Raw genomic sequence first — 24,533 nt, forward strand, 5'->3', positions numbered from 1 at the left:
GGGGCGACAACGGAGTGGTTCTGCTGAAGGACTCAGGTGGCGCTGCCCACTCAGCATTTCCCAATGGCTGCTCTGAGTTGTGACGTGGTGGCTGTGCGGGGCACACCAAATGACTTGCCTCACCGCACCAGTAGCAGAAGTTGTTCTGTGGCCGGCTGTGGGGTCGGCACAGCGCTGTTCCGACCTGTCTCGCAGGCTCCTCCTCATCAGTTTCTTCCTTTGCCTCAGTGACACAGGTCCAGGTTCACTGCATGGGGGGCGATGCTGGAACACGTTGGGGGGGGGGGCTAAGTGCCCTCTCTGCCTCAGTTAGCGCCTCATCCAGCGAGGATGGCAATGTCAGGCAAACATGCTGCCGAAGGCGCTCCAGCGTCAGCGCCTTTACAAAGGTTTGGAGGGTAAGCTGTTCCTGGGCCGCGGGCAGGAACTCGGGGTAGCCACGCCCAGCACAGTGGTGCAGATCTGCTTCAAGCACCCCCAAGTTTTTTCCCATACAGCGCCATCTGCTGCACAGTTCTTCCCTCACTGCTTCCACCCATGGCCTCTGCTCGAAACACCACTCGAGCACCACTACAAGCGCCCTGTAGTCACGCTGCTCTCCAGCGTTAGGTCGAGGAGGGCCCGCAGGGTATCCTCCTCCAACACCAGGGCAGGATGCACCACTGTTTCGGTGAGGCTCCACCCATTATGCCATGCAGCAACTTTGCCTTGAACCAGGTAAGGCTCCAGGCAGCTGGTACTGTCATATCTGGGGAGCTTCAGGGTAGACCTTGAGGTGTAAGTCATCAAGGCCCTTTGATTTTCCTGTTGCTCCAGCGGCATCGGCCATGGTTACGGCATCTTGGGTTCCCCAGTGTGGGTCGCTACGGAGGTGAGTGATGCGCCCCGCTCTGTCCTCAGGGTTGGGGAGCCTGGGCATACTCGCTTCACCAGGGCTCTCTGGGAAGGAACAATGTTCTGTTCCCAGGCTCTCCCTCCAGGTACTGTCTTCATGAGCCCTGCCCATGGATGCAGGGGAGGCATACTGCTCGGTCCCTCGTCTTATTCCCCGGGTGTTAAGGCACTTTATCTGCTGTCATAGCTCTTCAATCTCATCATCAATCTCACATCCCACTCCTGACACCAATGTGGCGAGCATTTGGTCCATAATGACAGACAATGTAGCTCTTTAACTCAACAACTGTTTTATTGTGATAAACACAAAACAGACTGAGCACCATGACCCACAGAGTGAACCCAAGCAGTCTCACACTGAAGGGGGAGGTGACCATCACAGGTCCCAGTTACAGTTAGGGTGACCCACAAACAAAAAAGCAAATAACTGTATAACCCAAGCTAAAATATAACAATAAACAAACTGGAACTACCCACCATAATCCCACAAAAACATTTTAACACAAGAATAATACAGTTCTGGTCATAAGAAATGCAGGGACAGGCTGTCGACCACACCCCCACCCAGAACGTCACAATATGTTCATTCACTTATTTACAGAGCGTCATTGGCTGTTAACATTTATAGCTGACCCACAACTGACATAATGAAGTTAACTGCCCTGATCAGTTAGTGGTTAAACCCAGTCCTGTTGGAGATAGTTATTACCTGGCTATTCACTATTTATCAATCAATGCCTGTGTGTTGTCTAGTCTTGTGTCACATGTATATGGAACTGGTTGAAGAGAGACAAAATTAATTAAACATCATACAATTGTCAGTGAGCAACCTTCTAACCTCACTATGGAATATTTTCTCCATAAGGTGAATCAATTTGGTGAATACAATTTCTAACACTGGGAACTTTAGGTGAAAGCTAATGCAAATGTTTCAGTACCGACTTAAGTCAGAATTATGGGCATTGTAAATTTACCTTTGCCAGGACTCTTAAGAGTAGGTTCATTTGAAGACACCAGGCTGCCATTGGAGAACTCGCCTCCACACGCCTCTGCAGGTTTTTTTGGTTGATTTTCTTTTTTTGCATCTTTTTTTATTTCCTATAAGAAACAAAGTAGTAAGTTATATTTCTGTTGTACTAGATCTTATGTAAAAAGAAATAAGAAGCTGTTGTTATGATAATAAACTAAATCTAAATATGAAATAAAATTTTTAAAAAATTATTTAGAGATACTGCACAGAATAGGCCCTTCAAGCCACACAGCCCTGCAACCCACTGATTTAACCCCAGCCTGATCACAGGAATATTTACAATGCCCAATTAACCTACTGACCTATACGTTTTTGGACTGAAGAAGGAAACCAAAGCACTCAGAGGAAACCCTCGGGAAGGAACAAACATATTTGCTTACAGGCAATGCCAGAAATGATCTCCGAACTCTGACAACTCAAGCTGTAACATTATGCTACCATGGCACCCACAAGGGAGAGTTTGCTGAGTAACTTGGTTTAAAATTCAGACCTTATTAACCAATTTACCAAGCAAACTCTCCATTTCTAGCAATTCTTCTAATGTTATAGGAATTCAGGGATAGAAGAAATGTATTTTTGCTTTTCATATCACACATAACAATTTTACATTAATTTGAAACTTAAGTGATAGATCTTATATATTGTTTCCGTAATGTAAATTGGTTATAATGCAAATGATTGATTGTTATATGCATTATGTGTGCCATATTGATTATAGTGCAATCATAATTGGAAAAAACCTATCTGTCCTTTCCATGCTTTCATTGTAGCCTGTTATGCTACAAGGTAGGTTTCTATAATCGCCATGTCTGTTAGAACGCAGCGATTGTGGTTCCACAGAACTACCTCCATTCATGTTTAAATGTTCAGACAACTCAGGATGTCAGCCATGGCCATATCTTGAAGGGGGGGGGGGGGGGGAGAGGAGGGGAGGAGACGGTGGCGGTGTGTGTGTGTGTGTGTGTGTGTGTGTGTGTGTGTGTGTATATATGTGTGCAGCACAGTGATTAAAAATAGAGATGCTACGGCTCTCAGGTTCATCAACTCGGGATTAGATTCGGAGCTGTCTGGCTGTACATTCCCTGTGTTTGACTGCATGGTTTACCTCCCCCTCCCCCAAAACCACCATTCTCTCTCATATCCCAAAGGCAGAATGGTTGGTGGATTAATGTGTCTTTTGAGTAGATGAGTAGTAAGAAAATCAGGGGAGTTGATGAGTGGGTATGAGACAACAGTGAGGAATGTAATTGCTGGGATTGCTCAAAAAAACCCCATAAACTTGATGGGCTGAATATCTCTAATTTTATATTTTGAGAAAGATGAAATACAAAATTCCTCTTTTAACCCAAAGTTCCAATGAACTTTGATTCTTGATTCAAAATAGATTCATGATCAGTTCCTGTGTATTGGAAGGTAGCGAAAGTTATCCCACTTTTTAAAGAAAGGAGAGAGAGAGAGAAAACGGAATTATAGACCAGTTAGCCTGACATCAGTGGTGTGGAAGATGCTGGAGTCAATAGTGGCATATTTGGATAGCAGTAACAGGATCGGTCTGAGTCAGCATGGATTTACAAAGGGGAAATCATGCTGGACTAATCTGGAATTTTTTGAGGATGTAACTATGAAAATGGACAAGGGAGACCAATGAATGTAGTGTGCCTGGACTTTCAGAAAGCCTTTGATAAGGTCCCACATAGGAGATTAGTGGGCAAAATTAGAGCATATGGTATTGGGGGTAGGGTACTGACATGGATAGAAAATTGGTTGGCAGACAGGAAACAAAGAGCAGGGATTAACAGGCCCCTTTCAGAATGGCAGGCAGTGACTAGTGGGGTACTGCAATGCTTGGTGCTGGGAGTGCAGCTATTTACAATATACATTAATGATTTAGATGAATGGATTAAAAGTAATATTAGCAAATCTGTAGATGACACAAGGCTGGGTGGCAGTGTGAAATGTGAAGAGGAAGTTATGAGAATGCAGGGTGACTTGGACAGGTTGGGTGAGTGGGTAGATGCATGGCAGATGCAGTTTAATGTGGATAAGTGTGAGGTTATCCACTTTGGTGCAAAGAACAGGAAGGCAGATTACTATCTGAAAGGTGTCAAGTTAGGAAAAGGGGAAGTAAAATGAAACCTAGGTGTCCTTGTTCATCAGTCACTGAAAGTAAGCATGCAGGTACAGCAGGCAGTAAAGAAAGCTAATGGCATGTTGCCCTTCATAACCAGGGGAGTTGAGTAAAGGAGCAAAGAGCTCCTTCTGCAGTTGTACAGGGCCCTGGTGAGACCACACCTGGAGTATTGTGTGCAGTTTTGGTCTCCAAATTTAAGGAAGGACATTCTTGCTATTGAGGGAGTGCAGCATAGGTTCAAGAGGTTAATTCAAGTCAAGTGAAGTTGCTTTTATTGTCATTTCGACCATGACTGCTGGTACAGTACACAATAAAAACAAGACGTTTTTCAGGACCATGATGCTACATGAACAATACAAAAACTACACTGAACTACATAAACCTACACAAAAGCTACACTAGACTACAGACCTACCCAGGACTGCATAAAGTACACAGAACAGTGCAGGCATTACAATAAATAATAAACAAGACAATAGGCACAGCAGAGGTCAATAGGTTGGTAGTCCGATGGCTTGGAGGAAAAATCTGTAACATAATATAAACAGCTGAATGGCGGCTTCCGGGATTCCGTCCGTTTCTGGACTCGCGCCAAGTGTATCATTGCCACTTAATTGTAGTCCAATTTAATGTCTATTGGAGAGCAGAATGGACGGGAGGGCCGGCAGGCTGGGGCTTACTTTTTTCCTGGCACAAACTCCTGCCTGCCCGCTCGCCTCGCTTCCGCTTCATCGCACACCGCTTACGACATCCCCACCTCTGGCCACTGGCATCAGGCGATACCGAGGACTGCATGCCTGATTCCGTCAGCAAGCCGAAGTCGCACAATCTAACCAGCAGATTTTCATGAAGGTTCATTTTTGGGCGATCTCTGTATTGTAGCAGTATCTGGTGATGGTAGATAGCCACTCTGTTATCCATTGCCCTAAACCCTAATTGTGCCATAAAATTAAATTTAAAAACTAAATTAAAGTAGCACCAGATCCAAAAGGTTGCTGCTGTCATGTGCCGCGCTGCCTACACGAGATGGCGGGACTGTCATATGTTGAAAGATTGGAGCGACTGGGCTTGTATACACTGGAATTTATAAGGATGAGAGGGGATCTGATTGAAACATATTAGATTATTAAGGAATTGGACATGCTAGAGACAGGAAACATGTTCCTGATGTTGGGGGAAGTCCAGAACCAGAGGCCACAGTTGAAGAATAAGGGGTAGGCCATTTAGAACAGAGCTGAGGAAAAACTTATTCAACCAGAGAGTTGTGGATCTGTGGAATGCTCTGCCTCAGAAAGCAGTGGAGGCCAATTCTCTGGATGCCTTCAAGAAAGAGTTAGATAGAGCTCTTAAGGATAGCAGAGTCAAGGGATATGGGGAGAAGGCAGGAACGAGGTACTGATTGTGGATGGTCAGACATGATCACATTGAATGGCGGTGCTGGCTCAAAGGGCCAAATGGCCTACTCCTGCACCTATTGTCTATTAACTCATAACATAATATCCATTCAGACCAGTCATGGCAAAGATAAGATTACAAACACTCAAGACAATGATTTTTACCAAGTACCTGAAAAATTCTTCAAGAAAGCTTTGTCTTATAACATTCTAAATGGTTGAATGCACAAACCCCACTCAACAAAACAGAACCACATGACTCTGGATATAATCGACAACCAGAATTGGGCATTCAAGCCATAGTTTACTGTGGTTACATTCAGAAAACGGTTTACTGAAAAAAGAAAATTCTTCCTCTATTTTACCAGCTTCCAATTAAAAGGCACCAAATGTAATTCAACCCACTCACTCCCAGCCACCCCACTTTTATTTAAATGGACAAAAGCCTGGCAGCCCAAAGAGCAGAATTAAATCAACCATTCAATCTAAAGCTCAACGAAGTCAGTGTGCTTACCTGCCTCATCTTAACCTATCTGAACAAGCTATTTTGCTTTTTAATTAAATTCTCCTTAATTGACTTCACTTTTTCTTGGTTTATTTTAAAATATAAATAGTATATTTATTTTGTTTTAATTTATGCATTAGTCATGGCTGTAGACATTCAAACATTCAAATCTGACAGCACCTATGATGCAGAACAGTCCCACTGTTTGAAAAAGGCAATTTAGAGATGGGGTTTGCCACATATGTTCACAAAGGTGCCATTCAACAAATGGCTACACCAAGCAGGTTGCAGTAAAGAGCAAAATGTTTCAAAAACAGATATCTAAAAAGCTCAGGCAGCTTTATAGGGAGTGAAGAATTTCCCCATGCCCCATGAACTTTGTATTATGGCTTTCCTTTTTTAAAAAAGGACACAAATATGCTAAAGCACTTTGTAGGTTTACTGGAGGCTTACAGCAAGGGAGTTCAGAGAACTGAAAAGTTGATAGATACATACAAAAATCTGGAGACACGAAATAATGTTCTGAGCATCACAAGACTTTGAGATTCTCCTCTCCGAGTGATAGCAGAAGCAGAGCTTTAAATACTTTAAGACAAATTCCTGATGAGGATGGGGGTGAAAGATGAGCAAAGATACATTAGTAAATTGAGGTTCCCATCAGTTCAGCTAAGAACTTACCAAATGGAAAAGATGTGGCCTGCACGCGCTCCTAAATTGGTTTTTGTTATTGACCTACACATGCTGCCTGAACTGCTAATTATCTCTGGAACTTTAATTTCAGATTTCTAACAGCCATAGTCTTTTATTATTGCAAGATACATTCAATATTCAGTTGAACATTCTGCTGCTTGACAACTATCTTGCTGTGGATTTTGCACCGTAGAAAATGACTATCTACAAAGACTTTCTAAATGATTCTGTACTCTCCATAATTGGAAACAGTATCATGTCATCTGGCTTATATATCAGTGAACAAAATGATGGGACCAATTCTTAACCCGTGAAACCAGGAAGCAACTTTAAACCAGTCTGGCAAAATGCAGAAATTTTACATTGGACTGGTACTTTAATAACTTACTTTAATGAATCCAAAGCTGTAAATGGTAGAGTCAGGTCAGAGTTCAATTAACCTATTTGAAATCAGGAAGAGATCCTACTGGGCTGGGTAAAACATGGACCTGAACACAATTGCTCTGATTGCTGCTTGAATTCCTGCAAAGGACTAAAAATCAATTACAAATCATATACCCTTAATATGAGAGACACAGGTGGGGGGTGACAGGGATGGGGAGGGAGGGTGACAAGAGTAGGGAGAGAGCTGACACTGGGATGACACAGAGAGGAAGGGTGTGACAGAAAGAGAGAGGGGGAAGAGGATGTGACAGAGTGAGGGGGAGACAGAGAGCGAAAGAGGGTGTGACAGAGAGAGGGAGAGACAGAGGGTGTGACAGAAAGAGAGAAAGTAACAAAAAAAGAGAGAAAAGGGTGTGACAGAGAGAGAGAGAGAGAGAGAGAGCAGGTGCGACAGTGGGGGGGGGGGGCAGGCGCGAAGGAGACAGCCTCAAAATTTATGTAACACCTTGCTTCCTAGTAAGGATTTAAGTTCCAAAATTAGTTTATACTTCTCAAAAAAAAACTTTTTTGAGAGCATTTTTGGGTACAAGGTTATGATTTATGAATTGCTAGTTTTACTCATTCACCAAAGGATGTTCTTTCACCCATGAGAAATGATCTACTAACCATTAACTTTGATTCCTGGCAAATAAAATGGGGAAACTACCAATACTCATGAGGACACAGAACAAATATCGGAAGTACAGCATTATGAGTTTCATCGAGACACTGTTACACAAGCAAATCCTGGATTCCAGAGCTACTGTGAATGGGTTTTCAATGATACAAGTTGACAAAGTTCATCTACAGTATGATAAGAGGAAGGGAGGTGGACTTGCTGTGCTTATGAACAACAGATCGTGTAATCCTGGTCACACTTCACTGACAGAACAAATCTGCAGCCCAGACATTGAACTGTTTGCTGTGAGTTTACATCCATGTGAGCTCAGCCACACCATTTTGCTTGTTGCCTACATTCCACCTTCCCGACGCTGTGTGTGACATCATACACACTACCATCACAAGCCTCCAGACTCTGCATCCCGATGCTTATCATTCAACCATGTTTCTCTCTCAACAACCCTACCCACCTTCCATCAGTTTGTCAAATGTCATACCAGAAGAAATAAACCACTGGACCTCTTGCATGCAAGCATTAAAGATGCACATAGCTCCACAGCCCTACCCCCACATGGAAGATCAGATCACAACCTGGTTTACCTCATACCCTTGTATAAGCAAAAAGCACAGCAACAGCTAGTTACCCCCAAGGTAGTAAAGAAATGGTCTCCAGAGGCCATCGAGGCCAAGAAAGGCTGCTGTGAGATTACTGATTGGAATGTATTTTGTGAACCATATGGGGAGGACAGTAATGGACTCACTGATTCCATCACTGGCTACATTAACTCCTGTGTGGACATTGCAATACCATCAAGGACTGTTCACTGCTTCCCTAACAACAAACCATGGGTCACCTGAAAACTCTCCTGAACCACAAAAAGAGAGCCTTTAGATCAGGAGACAGGGAGGAATTGAAACATATGCAGAGGGAGTGAAAGGAGAAGATGAAGGTGGCTAAAGAGGAATAGTATAATAGTATGATAGAGGAATCTCGAACTGGAGAACAAGCTTGGGCAGTGTAGCACATGAGAGGCATGGAGAAGCATGAAGAACATCACCAGCTTCAATCAGCCTAGCTGTAGAGCCTCAGGATGCAGCTGTGAATGGCTAATAAGTTAAACCAATTCTTCAATAGGCTTGACAATTACCCTCCTGTTCACACCCCTCTTAGCACACCATTCCAGGTGTTGTCACCCAATACTCCCTCAGAACCAATGCCACCTCTTATTCCTCCTCCAGTTCAACATGTGATGAACAGAGGCTACTAATATCTACATGCCTTCCTTGCCCTGCACCTACCAACTACTATTGTCCCAATCTTCATCTCCCCAAGTCCCCACCTTCCACCAACACACCAGTCATCACTGACTCACCTTCACAACTGAGCAGGTGAATAGGGCTTTGGGGAAACTCAGACACAGCAAAGTACTGGAAGGTGTGAACTCCCAGGTCCTGAAGGAGTTTGCTGAGCAGCTGTGTGGAGTTCTCCAGAGCATTTTCAATCTGAGTCTCAGCCTGGAAAGGTTCCCGACTGTGTGGAAAACATTATCACAGAGGCTGTGTAAAAGGGCCAGAGTCGCCTCTACTTCCCGAGGAGACCAAGGTCCTTTGGAGTATGCAAGCCTCTCCTTCACATGTTCTACCAGTTTGTTGTCGCCAGTACGGTAATGTGCTGGGGCAATGGCATTAACACGGGTGATGACAAACAGGCTCAATAAACCAATTAGAAAGGCTAGCTCCATTATAGGAATCAAACTGGACACACTGGAAGCTGTGGTACAACAAAGAACCCTACTGATAATCCTGGCAATTCTGGACACTGTTTCTCAACATGTGCATGCTGGCTGAATAGAAGAGCACTTTCAATAACAGAGAAAGACAACTGCGCTGCTCCAAAAAGTGCACCGAGGTCATTCTTACCCTCAACCATAAAGCTCTACAATGAGTCGACCTGTAGCCAGGGAAATGATGATTTCCACCCCCCCCCCACCCCCACTGTTGGACTGTTTACAGTAACTTTTTTTTATTTATTCTTCTTACTTCTCTTCTAATACTGTATATCTGTAAAATTGTAATGCTACCATGACATTGTAATCCCCTTTGGGATCAATAAACTATCTATCTATAAGGAAAGAGATCTTCATGAGACTGAGTCTTTGGAAAGCCCACTCAAAAGGGCTTGGTTTGCTCAGCTCATCAGTATACCTTTTCGGACCATATGAGAATCAAGGGATATGAGGATCATGCAGCTAATCATTACATGATTCTGAATGGTACATGTAAAGAACTGCATGACCTACTTACTCTTGCTCCTAATTCTTATGACAGCATTACTTTTAGACTCGAGGCAAACATTCCAATTGGCTACTTGGTAGCAGTAGTAACAGAATATGCACCACAAAATTAACACATCTTCCCTTCCAATTCCTTGTGTTGTACTAATGGTACTTTGTTTGATACATTTTAAAAACCATTTCATTACATTTTATGATATCAAAATTAATCTTTTCTACGCATTCATAGCAGAAAATGTTGACAAATCTTTCAGGCATAATCAAATCATATATTATGTCTTAAACGCAATGGAAATATTTCAATTATTATACAAAGCTCCATTCCATCAGACACAGCATGATAAAAGGATTCATACAGGAAAATTATAGCCAAATCTACCATCAAACTTTACATTTGGAAACCCTTCAATTTTCAATTAGAGTGAAGTATTTTCTATAAAACAAAGCTTCCACCACAGAAAGTGGCCATTTGGGCAATTAGAAACATGCAAACACTTCAAGCAGAGGTACGAATTTAAATTCAATTTGAGCATTTATGGGGAAAAAATTTGCAGAACCAATCTCAAATCATAAGGAATAATACACAATCCATTAATAACAGAAGAAGAAATCCAACATTGAAACTAGGAGAAGAAAAATACATAGGAACAATCATGTGCATCAATCAAACAAGGATAAAACGGTATTTAGACCTGGATGTACCCAACAATCTAGTGTCTTGTCAATATTTATCTGTCAACATTTACCTCACACGACATTGCCCTCACCAAGTGAACTAGCTAAGCATAGCAAAACAACAGTTGGCTCAATCCCATCTCTGGTTTCCTTCCACATTCTGAAAACTCCTTCATTTAGATAATTGGCTCAAAGAACTGAAGGGGAATTCAATGGATTCAAGAATTCAATAGGAACATGCAAGTGTAAGTTGCAGAGATATAGGAAAATAAAAAGTAAGGGGAATTAGACTAACAGGATGCTGCCCTCTCCTCATGGACCAAATGAACTGAATAGTATCCTTCCATGTAGTTACAAGTATAAAAAAAAGAGAAAAAAATGTGCATGTGAGAACCCCATAGCTATACATACCCTGTCTACGCTTTAGTGATAACTGGTTAAATAGTTAAAACTGTCTATGTGCAAATCAATCTCATATTTAATAAAAATTCAAAATTATCTAACTTAGTCAGCTACTCTGGTTTAAACTTTGAATTGAAAATCATCACAATCTTTAATCATTGAATTCTCTTTTAATCAGCATTGCAATATAAATATACTTTATTTTTTTCCAATATCAAAGTCTACATTAAGGTAACAGTAGAATAAAAAAGATAAAATATAACAGTCTTTTTTTGTTTTACCACTTCCATTTGTTGGTGATTTCCTCCAATTGAAGTTAACACCAAGTAATGAACCCTGATGTTTCCTCCTCTTTCCTCTCTCTTAAAAAACTAACATTCCCAATTATTATCCAGTGAGTATCATACACGAGCCACTTGAGAGGATGTTTTCACAACGTACACTAACAGGACCGCCAGCATCAGTAATTTCCTCTTATCCTTTAATATAGATTCTTTTCTGGAGTGTTTTTTTATGATGGAGCAGTATACAGTAAAAGATTTTACATTTTTTAATTATGTCTATGCACCTTGAGCTGACCACACTGTATGTAACTGAAGTAACAAGGAATGCCTCTTAGATAAATAATTTACATTTTGACAGTCCTAATAAAATGGTCATTAATTCTGAGCTACACACACACAAAATGCTGGAGGAACTCAACAGGCTAGGCAGCATCTATAGAAAAAAAGTACAGCTGACATTTCAGGCAGGACTTTAAACTTTATGCCTCTAAAGAGTTTAACTTTTAGAGGGATACAGAGACGTAACTGATCTTGTCAAGGTAAACAGAGGAAAGGCATTCACATTAGTGGATAATTCATCAATTAAAGAAACACAGATGTAAAAAACACAAATGTAGAGAGATTTTATTTTATAAACTAAATAGATACCTTAATAATTGGCACAATTTGAACTGATATCAGAGAGTAATTTGGGACTATGGAAGTAGTGAGCAGAATTCTCTGCTCCAGAGTACAGAAAACAATTTCTAGTTATAAGTAAACAGAAGGAAAAGTTGCCGCACTGTGTACAAAGAGAACTCGCCAATCTATTTACTTATAATAATTTATCTTTTCCATCTACTTCTAAAACTGAACTTAGTTTACTCTGAAACAGAATTTAAAGCAAACTTTTCTTACTTTTGCTAGATTTTAACTGAGAAAATATCTTTAATTCACTAACAACTAAGAGCAAATACTAATTAACAAATATATTGCAGCATTATTCTCGTAACCAAGCTTCACTTCCATTTATTTTGATGCCACTCCCTACCTCACCTCCTGAAGTATCAACATTGAGGTAATATGAGCAACGTCAGTTAAAAAAAATTGTAATATCAATTTAAATATAAGAATATTTATAAATACCATTCAACATAAAAATCAAATCAGACTTAATAAAGTCTTCTTGCTAATAATAGCTTACATCTCCCATTACAGAAGAAATGAATGATATCTGACTAATTTCAAAACAAGCAGCAATTTTTTTGTTCTGATGTGACATTTTCTACACTTTCTCTTGCACATTTGTTGTTTGTCAGTCTAGATGTGTAGTTTTTCATTGTATTTGGTATTTCTTTATTCTTCTATGAATGCTTGCAAGAAAATGAATCTCAGGGTAGTATATGGTGACAAATATGTACTTTGATAATAAATTTACTTTGAATTTTGAACTGTGGAAGAAAATTCTGAATATAGGGTTAAAATATCTGAGTTGTTAACACCTTGCAACTTCCTTTAATTAGCAATATGCCTAGTGCTGGCCTTAGTATATAACACTACTACCTAAAGAAGTTGAAGACAGCAAAGGTCATAAATTACAGGAAGGACCCTTTGGGCTGTCAAGGTTCTGACAATTAAAAAATGTGTCTGGATTTCCTTCACCTACCAGTTACTTAAATGACTTATTGGAGCTAAGGATTTAAAGAACCTTCAAATATCGCAAGTAAAGGTTCACCATTCAGCTTGGATTCTCAGCCTGGTTGCAATAATTTATCTTAGTTTCAAGGATATTTTAACAACCTATCTCTGTGTTCTGTGGGCAGACAAGAGACTGTCTCTGGCATTTGCTGAGAATTGATAAGACACACAGGACTGACGTTTTTTTAAAAATTTGGCAGATGTAATTGACTTTATGTGTGCATGTATAAAAAAAGGCTATTACTGTTGTTCTTTGGAAGACTTGACTATTAGTGAGTCTATTCATCCCTTATTCTTGAATAAAGGTACTTTCTAGTCACTTCGAAGTCTAAGTCCAAATTAGTTATGACCAACTTTAATTGAATTTCCTTAGCAAATTAATTTCCCTAACATGAACACCAACTAAAATCAGAACAATTTGACCTTCAACAGAATTTGAAGTGCTCAAGCTCACAAAGCCAACAGAAATAGTGATAACACAAACCTTATTGAACCTTGTAAGTCTAGAATGTTTCACTCATGATTTGCTTTACCTTAGGAGAATTAGGTTAGCTAATAGCTTTTTTTTCTTGCACCATGAAATAGCAGTTGAAAAATGTGAGAAAATAATTCAAAGCTACAAGAATATTCAACAAAAAAAATTCAAATATTGTTATCCACTGAATTACTGACTTCAAGGTTGAAATCAACAGCACAATCCATATATAATTCAAATAGAGCAAGAAAAAGGTTGCGTACAATTATCCCTTTTATTCAGCAAATTGGCATATGAAAAATTTAAAAAGTAGTCAATACAATTAATGGTGACCATGAAACTTTCAGATTATTGTGAAAACACATTGGTTTATGCAACTTGCATTTTAGAGAGGGAAACATAGCTTTCTTACTTAGTCTGCCCTTTATTGGTAAGTGTTTGCCTAGTCAGCAACAGCCACGATGCAAAAATAAGCAAAACGTGATGATAATAAAATTGACAAACCTATATTCTTCCCCACTGGTAATGTTAGAGAAAGTCAAATAATTTAAAGACAAAATAAATTAGTTAACTCAATATCATCTAATCCACAGCTGTTTATCAAATATTGTAAATTCATTATTGCAAATGTCTCATGCACAGCTGTTGGAGAGCCCAAGACCTTGGCCTCAATACTTCCTTGTGCAATTGGATCCTGCATTTCCTCACGTATGAACCCCAGTCAGTTCAGATCAGCAACAAAATCTCCACCATCTCCATTAACACAGGTACACCACATCTACATGCTTAGCCCCCTTGCTGTACTCGCTTTACACTTATGACTGTGTGACTAAGCACAGCTTCAAAGCCATATTCAAGTTTAATGATGGCACCACTGCCGTTGGCTGTATAAAAGGTGGGAACATATAGGAGGGAGATTGAAAATCTGGCTGGGTGGATCATAACAACAGACTGTCTCAATGTAAGCAAGGTCAAGGAACTAATTGTAGACTTCAGGAGAAGGAAACCAGACATCCATAAGCCAATCTGCAGTGGAGGATCAGAGGCGGAAAGGGTTAGCAATTTTAAATTCCTCGGTGTTATTACTTCAGAGGGCCTGTCCTGGGTCCAGCATGTAAATGCAATTACAAAGAAAGCATGGAAGTGCTTCTACTCCCTTAGGAGTTTGTGGAGATTCAGTATGATATCCAAAACTTTGACAAACTTTTATAAATGTGTAGTGGAGAGTATATTGACTGGCTGCATCACAGCCTGATATGGAAACACCAATGTCCTTAAACAGAAAATTCTACAAAATATAGTGGATACGGCCCAGTCCATCATGGGTAAAGCCCTCCCAACCATTGAGCACATCTACATGAAATGCTGTCACAGGAAGCAGCATCCATCATCAGGGACTGCCACCACCCAGGACAGGCTTTCTTCTTGCTGCTTCCATCAGGAAGAGGGTACAAGAGCCTTAAGACTTGCACCACCAGGCTTAGGAATACTTACCCTTTACATACATACATACATACCCCTCAACCATCAGTCTCTTGAACAAAAGGGGATAATTTCACTCACTCCATCACTGAAATGTTTCCACAATCAATGCACTCACTTTCAAGGACTCTTCATCTCATATTCTCAATATTTATTGCTTATTTATTTATATTTTCATTTCTTCCTTTTGCATTTACAGTTTCTCTTCTACATTCTGGTTCATTGATCTTTTAGAGTTACTATTCTATATACTTGTTCAGCATGCCCACAAGAAAATGAATTTCATGGTTGTATATGGTGACACACATGTACTTTGATAATAAATTTACTTTGAACTTTGAAGAGGAGTGGAGTTAATCTACTATATGGTTTAAGTTCAAGTTTAAGTTCTCCCATGAAAAGATAACACCCCATGAAAACAGAGAACACTCATAAATGTCTGGTTGATTCTTGTGATTTCAAATGGTCTATGCTCTGCAAACTATCATATGATTTGTCTCTGTAATTCAAGATGCAATCAACCTGCAAATATTAGGAACTGAAATTGTTAAGTTGAAACCCAGTGAGCAACCAATGATTTAACATCCTTATCATACAGCTGCTCCACTACAGACTACAGTACAGTCATGCAGACTGCAAAGCAAAGCTAACTGAATTCAGTAGTTTAACTTCTTTGACAAAATACATTAAATACATAATAAAGGAACACCACATAGGGAGAAACTTCAGCTGTATGCATTAAGCAGTCTTCCATCAAAATGCAGTTCTAATTATTAAAATGTCACTTTAGTTTCAATTACATTTCAGGAAATTCTTACCAGCTTTTAAGAGAAGAAAACAATCTAACTTCCCTGCAAACAATGTTCCTCTCAACTTTAATAGTCTCCAGAATCATATCAGCAAGAAATTCATGTACAAAAGAATGCAGCCATATAAGATATTATCAAAGAGGATTAAGCGAGAACCCATTGGGACAATTTAATGGCCTCAAATTCTGTACAAAGTACTGTACTTCACTTCTGTTTGGAATTATTACAGGAAAATTCAATGTGCAGAATAAAGCTCTTGTTTAAAAGAATATGCTGCTGGATAATTACAGCCAAAATGTCTAAGAAGTATAAATAAAAACTGAAGTACTTCAAGATAGAGTGTAATTGTTCTATTCATATCTGTAGAACTGTCCACATTGTAGATTAGAAAATCTGTTGTTCCATCATAAGATAGCCATCCCTCCAATATGGATGGGCTGCCTCAAGCAGAATTTGTACTTATATGCAGCCATATGAATTATCAGCTAAGCATAGGGCAGGAGCAATCCCATCTCTTTCCGCATCTCATTTTTTCAACTTCTCTACCATACAAGATCCCCACTCCTAAATAACTACTACCCATACAAAAAAAACACCAATATTTTCATTCCTTTCTGCCTTTAGCCTCCGCAGCAACTATTTTCTTAATGATTTCAATTTCCACTTTAACTCATTATGCTGTCTCGTCCATTCACTTTCTTCCTCGTGTTCCTTTGATTTCTCATACTTATCAATTTTCATTCTTAAACCCTGTCATCACACATGGCCTTTATACACTGCTGCAAATCTTGCAGAAAATTCCAATTACCTAATCGTAAATTCTGGCCATTTATCCAGAGAAATACCACCAAGATCAGGAATTAATTAAATGTATACAGGCAGTCCATGGGTTACGAACGAGTTCCATCCTGAGTCCATCTTTAAGTCGGATTTGAATGTAAGTCGAAACAGGTACATTTGGTATTATTTAGTGTCAGTCAGTCAAACGTTTCTCTTAGTATATAGCATATATTTTACCTTTCTATGCATATAAAACACTTAAGAAACGTATATATTTCAATAATTAAACCACTGCATTACTTAGTAATAATTGTAGCTTTCGTCGGGGCAGGGCCTTTCACACACTCCACTATTCTCACTTTATCTTTTACCTGTATCCTTTAAAGCTATTCCGATTGTTGACCGACCGTAGCCTAAAGCTTTTCCAATGACCGATAGCATTTCACCTCTTTCCAATCGCTTTATTATTTCCACTTTATTTTCAATCATAATCGTTTTCTGTCAATGGAACAGAAAACTGCAGATTTTATGTTCTATCGCTGATCAGCAGTGAACTGTCTGACTGGCCTATCAGAGTTCTCTTAAGGAACTAGTTGACTTGATCAGCATTTCTGATCTGGCTATTGTTCACGATTGCACTTAATTAAAAAAATACAGCAGCAGTCGTGGGCGGCAGGTCTTGTGCTGCTCCGGGTCCTAAAGTCCACCCGCACTGAGACAGGTTAAATGGGACAAGTGGGGGCAGTGCTGACTGGAAAAAGGGGATCAGGGTGAATCTTGCTAAGAAATATTTGAGCCAAATACAAAGTTACACACTCAACACAGTGTTAACGGCAACGTGATCCGACTTAAAATGGCAGACAGCGTCATGATCCAACGTAAAATGGCGGACAGCGTTCTCCTCCTCCGTTTGTAAGTATGAGTTGTCTGTAAGTCGGACGTTCGTAACTCGGGGTCTACCTGTATATAAAAACTGCCATGCTCCCAAGGACATCTGTCATTTCCCAGTATTACTGCTCTTATCAATCTCTCTTCTGCTCACCTCACAATCACCTACTCTCATGTTGTTTCTTTCCTAGAAGAAAACCTCTCCAAGTCACTTAAAATGCAACACTATGGCATCTTACTCTTTAAGAGTAAGGAACTGGAGTTGCATATGGATGTGGATATACTCAGGTTCATCTAGGAAGCTGAGAGCAATTTAGATGAGACTTTTACTGAGGTGGTTACACCAAGGTGGATGGATAGCCATCAGGAAAAGGGGAGTTGGCAGTTAGTGCAGGGTTACCTGTGGCCATTCCCTTCACTAATAGGTATACCCTCTTGGGTACTGTTGAGGGGCATGTTCTTTCAAGGGCCAGCTACAGTAATCGATTGAGGTACAACTGCACTATCACATGGACGTCAGCCAGTTAGAACAATGAGAAGAGTTTAAAAGCAAGAAGTGGGCGACGGAGTAGAGGTAGACAGAGTAGCAGGGCTTTGTCTCAACAGGGCTTAGGCAATAGTGGATCAAGGCCTGTGTAAAATGGAGAGAGGAAGTATTTGTGTGAGGCCATTGGTCTGTGCTGGATGTCAGATGTGGGAAGCCCTGGAGATTCCCACCCTCTCAGATGGCCACACCTGCACCAAGAGCGTTGAGCCGCAGCTCCTCATGGATCGCATTAGGGAACTGGAGATTCAGCTCGATGACCTTCATCTGGTCAGGGAGAGTGAGGAGGTGATAGAGAGGAGCTATAGGCAGGTGGTCACACTGGGGCCTCCGGAGACAGATAAGTGGGTAAGTCAGGAGAGGGAAGGGCAAGAGTCAGATACTAGAGAGTACCCCTGTGGCTGTCCCCCTTAATAATAAGTACACCTGCTTGAGTACCGTTGGGGTGGGGGGGGGGTCGTCCTACCTGGGGGAAGCAACAGTGGCCACACCTCCAGCACAGAAGGATAGGGAAAGGAAGAGGATGGCAGCAGTGATAGGGAATTCTATAGTTAGGGGGTCAGACAGGTGATTCTGTGGATGCAGAAAAGAAACAAGGATGGTAGTATACCTCCCAGGTGCCAGGGTCTGGGATGTTTCTGATCGCGTCCACGATATCCTGAAGTGGAAAGGAGAACAGCCAGAGGTGGTGGTACATTTTGGTACCAACGACATAGATAGGAAAAGGGAGGAGGTCCTGAAAACAGACAACAGGGAGTTAGGAAGCAGGACCTCAAAGGTAGTAATCTCGGGATTACTGTCTATGCCATGTGAGAGTGTGTTCAGGAATAGAATGAGGTAGAGTATATATGCGTGGCTGAGGGATTGGAGCAGGGGGCAGGGATTCAGATTTCTGGATCATTGGGACCTCTTTTGGGGCAGGAGTGACCTGTACAAAAAGGACAGGTTGCACTTGAATCCCAGGGGAACCAAGATCGTGGCCGGGAGAGTTTAAACTAGAATTGCTGGGGGGGCTGGGAACCAAACTGAAGAGACTGAGGAAGAAGCGGTTGGTTCACAAACAGAAAAAGCTTGTAGACAGTGCAAGAGGGAGGATAGACAGGGTGATAGAGAAGGGACACGCTCAGACCAATGGTTTGAGATGTGTCGAATTTAATACAAGGAGTACCATGAACAAAGCAGATGAGCTTAGAGCATGGATCAGTACTTGGAGCTATGATGCTGTGGCCCATTACAAAGACTTGGATGGCTGAGGGGTAGCAGTGGTTATTTCGAGTGCCAAGCTTTAGATGTTTCAGTAAAGGACGGAAGCGGAGGGGAGGGGCAAAAGAGGTGAGGGCATGGAACTGTTGATCAGGATAGTGTCATGGCTGCAGAAAAGGGATTCTCTACTAAGTCTCTGTAGGTGGAAGTCAGGAAAAGGAAGGGGTCAATAATTCTACTTGGTGCTTTTTATAGACCACCCATAGTAACAGGGACATCGAGGAGCAGATAGGGAGACAGATTCTGGAAAGGTGTTAATAATAACAGGGTTATCCTGATGGGAGATTTTAATTTCCCAAATATTGATTGGCATCTCCCTAGAGCAAGGGGTTTAGATGGGGTTGAGTTTGTTAGGAGTGTTCAGGAAGGTTTCTTGACACAATATGACACAAGCCTACAAGAGGAGAGGCTATACTTGATCTGGTACTGGGAAATGAACTGGTCAGGTGTCAGATCTCTCAGTGGGAGAGTATTTTGGAGATAGTGATCACAATTCTATCTCCTTTACTATAACATTGGAGAGGGATAGGAACAGACAAGTTTGGAAAGCGTTTAATTGCACTTAAGGGAAAATATGAGGCTATCAGGCAGGAACTTGGAAGCATAAATTGGGAACAAATGTTCTCAGGGAAATGTACGGAAGAAATGTGGCAAATGTTCAGGGGATATTTGCGTGGAGTTCTGCACAGGTACGTGCTATGAGACAGGGAAAGGACAGTAGGGTACAGGAACTGTGGTGTACAAAGGCTGTCATAAATCAAGTCAAGAAGAAAAGAAAACCTTACAAAAGGTTAAAAAAAAACTAGGTAATGATAGAGATCTAGAAGAGTATAAGACTAACAGGAAGGAGCTTAAGAAGGAAATTAGGAGAGCCAGAAGGGGCCACGAGAAGGCCTTGGTGGACAGGAGTAAGGAAAACCCCAAGGCATTCTACAAGTATGTGAAGAGCAAGAGGATAAGACCTCAGAGGATAGGACCAATCAAGTGTAACAGTGAAAAGTGTGTATGGAACTGGAGGAGATAGCAGAGGTACATAATGAATACTTTGCTTTAGCATTCACTACAGAGAAGGATCTTGAGCATATAGATATTAAGAAAGAGGATGTGCTAGAGGTTTTGGAAAGCATCAAGTTGGATTAAGTCACCAGGACCAGACGAGATGTACGTCAGGTTACTGTGGGAGGTGAGGGAGGATATTGCTGAGCTTCTGGCAATGACCTTTGCATCAACAGTGGGGATGGGAGAGGTTCCAGAGGATTGGAGGGTTGTGGATGTTGTTCCCTTATGCAAGAAAGGGAGTAGAGATAGCCCAGGAAATTATAGACCAATAAGTCTTACTTCAGAGGTTGTTTAGTTGATGGAAAAGATCTTGAGAGGTAGGATTTATGAACATTTGTCGTCAAGTCACTTTTTATTGTCATTTCAACCATAATTGCTGGTACAGTACATAGTAAAAATGAGACAACACTTTTCAGGACCATGGTGTTACATGACACAGCATAAAACTACACTGAACTACGTACAAGACAACACAGAAAAAAAGCTACACTAGACTACAGACCTACCCAGGTCTGCATAAAGTGTACAAAACAGTTCAGGCATTACAATAAATAATAAACAAGACAATAGGGCAGTAAGGTGTCAGTCCAGGCTCTGGGTATTGAGTCTGATAGCTTGGAAGAAGAAACTGTTACATAGTCTGGTCGTGAGAGCCCGAATGCTTCGGTGCCTTTTCCCAGACGGCAGGAGGGAGAAGAGTTTGTATGAGGGGTGCGTGTGGTCCTTCATAATGCTGTTTGCTTTTCAGATGCAGCATGTACTGTAAATGTCTGTGATGGCCGGAAGAGAGACCCCAATGATCTTCTCAGCTGACCTCACTATCCGCTGCAGAGTCTGGAGAGGCATAATAACGTGCCTGATTGAATTTTTTGAGAATGTGACTAAACACATTGATGAAGGTAGACCAATAGATGTAGTGTATATGGCATTTGATAAGGTACCCCAAGCAAGGCTTATTGAGAAAGTAAGGAGGCATGGGATCTAAGGGGGCATTGCTTTGAGGATCCAGAACTGGCTTGCGCCAGAAGGCAAAGCGTGGTTGTAGACGGGTCATATTCTGCATGGAGGCCAGTGACCAGTGGTGTGTCTCAGGGATCTGTTCTGGGATCCACACTCTTCGTGATTTTTATAAATAACCTGGATGAAGAAGTGGAGGGATGGGTTAGTAAGTTTGCCGATGACACAAAAGTTGTGGGTATTGTGGATAGTGTGGAGGGCTGTCAGAGGTTTACAGCGGGACATCGATAGGATGCAAAACTGGGCTGAGAAGTGGCAGATAGAGTTCAACCCAGATAAGTGTGAGGTGATTAATTTTGGTAGGTCAAATATGATGGCAGAATATGGTATTAATGGTAAGATTCTTGGCAGTGTGGAGGATCAGAAGGATCTTGGGGTCCGAGTCCACAAGACACTCAAAGCTGCTGCGCAGGTTGACTCTGTGGTTAAGAAGGCATACGGTGTATTGGCCTTCATCATCATGGCACTGAGTTTAAGAGCCAAGAGGTAATGTTGCAGCTATTTAGGACCCTTGTCAGACCCCACTTGGAGTACTGTGCTCAGTTCTGGTCACCTCAGAACAGGAAGGATGGGCAAACCATAGAAAGGGTGCACAGGAGATTTACAAGGATGTTGCCTGGATTGGGGAGCATGCCTTATGAGAATAGGTTGAGTGAACTCAGCCTTTTCTCCTTGGAGCGACGGAGGATAAGAGGTGACCTGATAGAGGTGTATAAGATGATCAGAGGGATTGATCATATGGATAATCAGAGGCTTTTTCCCAGGGCTGAAATGGCTAACACGAGAGGGTACAGTTTTAAGGTGCTTGGAAGTAGGTACAGAGAAGAGGTCAGGGTAAGTGTTTTTTTGTTTTGTTTTTTTTTTATTAACACAGAGAGTGGAGAGTGTGTAGAATGGGCTGCCGGTGACAGTGGTGGAGACAGCTATGATAGGGTCGTTTAAGAGACTCCTGGATAGGTACATGGAGCTTAGAAAAATAGAGGGCTATGTGTAACCCTAGATAAATTCTAAGGTATGCAATCAGGCAAAGCAAAAGTGACAGAAACTTTGATAGCAAAGGGGACAGACAGGAGTTTCTGTGGCTACAGAAGACACAACAGGATGGCATGTTACCTCCCAGGTGCTAGGGTCAAGGTGCTCAGTGAAGCAGTCTCCCAGTCATTACACGTTTATCTTTAAGCTTCATTTCAATTGCAGTGAAGCCCAGATATTAAATATGTATCAATGTTAAAACAATGCAAACTAGTTTAATTTTAGCATTTTGGTCATCAATTATCACATACTTTGGAGTATTAAAATGAGTAAAGGCAGAGTTTCAAAGTACAAGTGTTATTGTACTGAGATCCAATTGGTGGCAATTCCTGCTCATGATGATATTCAAAGGCTTTATTTATTCTCAATCGTGCTACCCATCTTGGTTTTATTAGGTTCTTGAACAGAGTGAATACTGAAATCAGAATACAGCATTGCACTTGCTACTTGCACAGGAAAGGTCAAGGACACAGTATGCTTTTCAACCAACAGCAACAAGACTGCATTTTGGTATTATTGTTACTTCTAAGGCCTCATCTCAGGCCAAAGTGCAGCACATCAATACCAAAACCTCATATGCCAATATCCCAGCTCTGCGTAACTGTCTAAGTGATTAATTAACAGGAAATATTGGTTTTGCCATTGGTTACCAGATTGAAAATGACTGTACTCACATGTAGCTAATGCTCAGGATGTTTCTATTATGCCTCTCTAAAATCCAACAGATTTGAAATGAAATAGGTCTACCAATATGGAACCCTGAAAGGCAAGCAAAACCACACCGTACATAGCAGATTAACTTGCTGCAACCTGCAGAGTTTTGTTCAAATGCAAGATTTTGATGTACACCAGTGCTGTGGAGAAAACTGCCAACCACATACCACCTTCCATGAGAGCAAATATTCTCGCAGGAAACATACTGTGCACTTAGCTCTTTACTGCAAAGCACATCTCTCACTGCATTTTGCACAATTAAAATGTAATTTCAGTTATACTGATGAATTCTACTTGAAATAGTAGAAAAACAACTCACTTGTATAATAAAGGCAATCATAATTTCATTTAGCACTACCTATATAGAACATTCAATGCCTCCCAATAATTAAATACTGAAGAGTCATCATAAACATCTGTTGTGCTGAGAAGTCAAATCACACAATGACACTCACTATTAATTTTATTTCAACGAAGACGAAATAAAACTTAGACCATAAAACATAAGAACAGAATTAGGTCACTCAACCCATCGAGTATGTTCCATCATTCGATCGTGACTGACTTTATTTTCCCTCTCAACCCCCTTTTCCTGCCTTATCCTCACAACTGTGATGCCCTTATAATTAAGAACCTATCAGCCTTTATATATACCAAATGACTTGGCCTCCACATGATCCATCTGTTGCAATGAATTCCAGAGATTCACCACCCTCTGGGTATAGAGATCCATCCTCATCTCTCTTCTAAAGGGACATCTTTCTCTTCTGAGGTTGTGCCCTTTGCTCTTAGAATTATCCTTAATACAAATATCCTCTCCACATCCACTCCATCCACACCTTTTAATATTCAGCAGGTTTCAATAAGATATCTTCCCTCACCTCATTCTTCTAAACACCAGCGAGTACAGGCTCAGAACCATCAAACGTTCCTCATATATTAACCCCATCATTCCTGGCATCATTCTTATAACATATGGATCCTTCAGTTTTTGTGATGTAAAATTGCTCACAATACTTCAAATGTAGTGTGACCAATACCTTATAAAGCCTCAACATTACATCCCTGTTTTATACTCTACTCCTCTTGAAATGAGTGCTAACAATGCATTTGCCTTCCTTATTACTGACTCAACATGCAAGTTAACATTTAGAGAATCCTGCACTAGGACTCCCAAATCCTTCTGCAGCTCTGACTTCCAAATTCGCTCCCCATTTAGAAAACAGTCTCCACCTTTATTCCTTCTACCAAAGTGCATTGTTAGCCATTTTTCATCTGCCACTTCTTTGCCCATTTTCCTAATTTGTCCAAGTCCTTCTATAGGATCCATGTTTCCTCAACACCACCTGGCCTTCCACCTATCTTTGTAACATCCACAAACTTGACCAGATCATTAACATATTACGTGAAAGTAATAGACCCAACACCGACCTAAGCGGAACACCACTAG

General features: G+C 41.0%; 1 protein-coding gene across 1 annotated transcript in view; it reads right to left on the reverse strand.

Annotated features, from left to right (window-relative positions):
• The window catches only part of sh3kbp1 (SH3-domain kinase binding protein 1), a 233,277-nt gene that overhangs the window by 180,885 nt on the left and 27,859 nt on the right, over positions 1-24,533 (reverse strand). Inside the window, exon 3 of the mRNA XM_059967967.1 lies at positions 1,869-1,992. Within this exon, the coding sequence (XP_059823950.1) occupies positions 1,869-1,992 (124 nt within the window). The remainder of the gene's footprint in view (positions 1-1,868; positions 1,993-24,533) is intronic.

The sequence above is a fragment of the Hypanus sabinus genome, chromosome 4 (genome assembly GCF_030144855.1).
Source record: "Hypanus sabinus isolate sHypSab1 chromosome 4, sHypSab1.hap1, whole genome shotgun sequence".
Taxonomy (NCBI): Eukaryota; Metazoa; Chordata; class Chondrichthyes; order Myliobatiformes; family Dasyatidae; genus Hypanus; species Hypanus sabinus.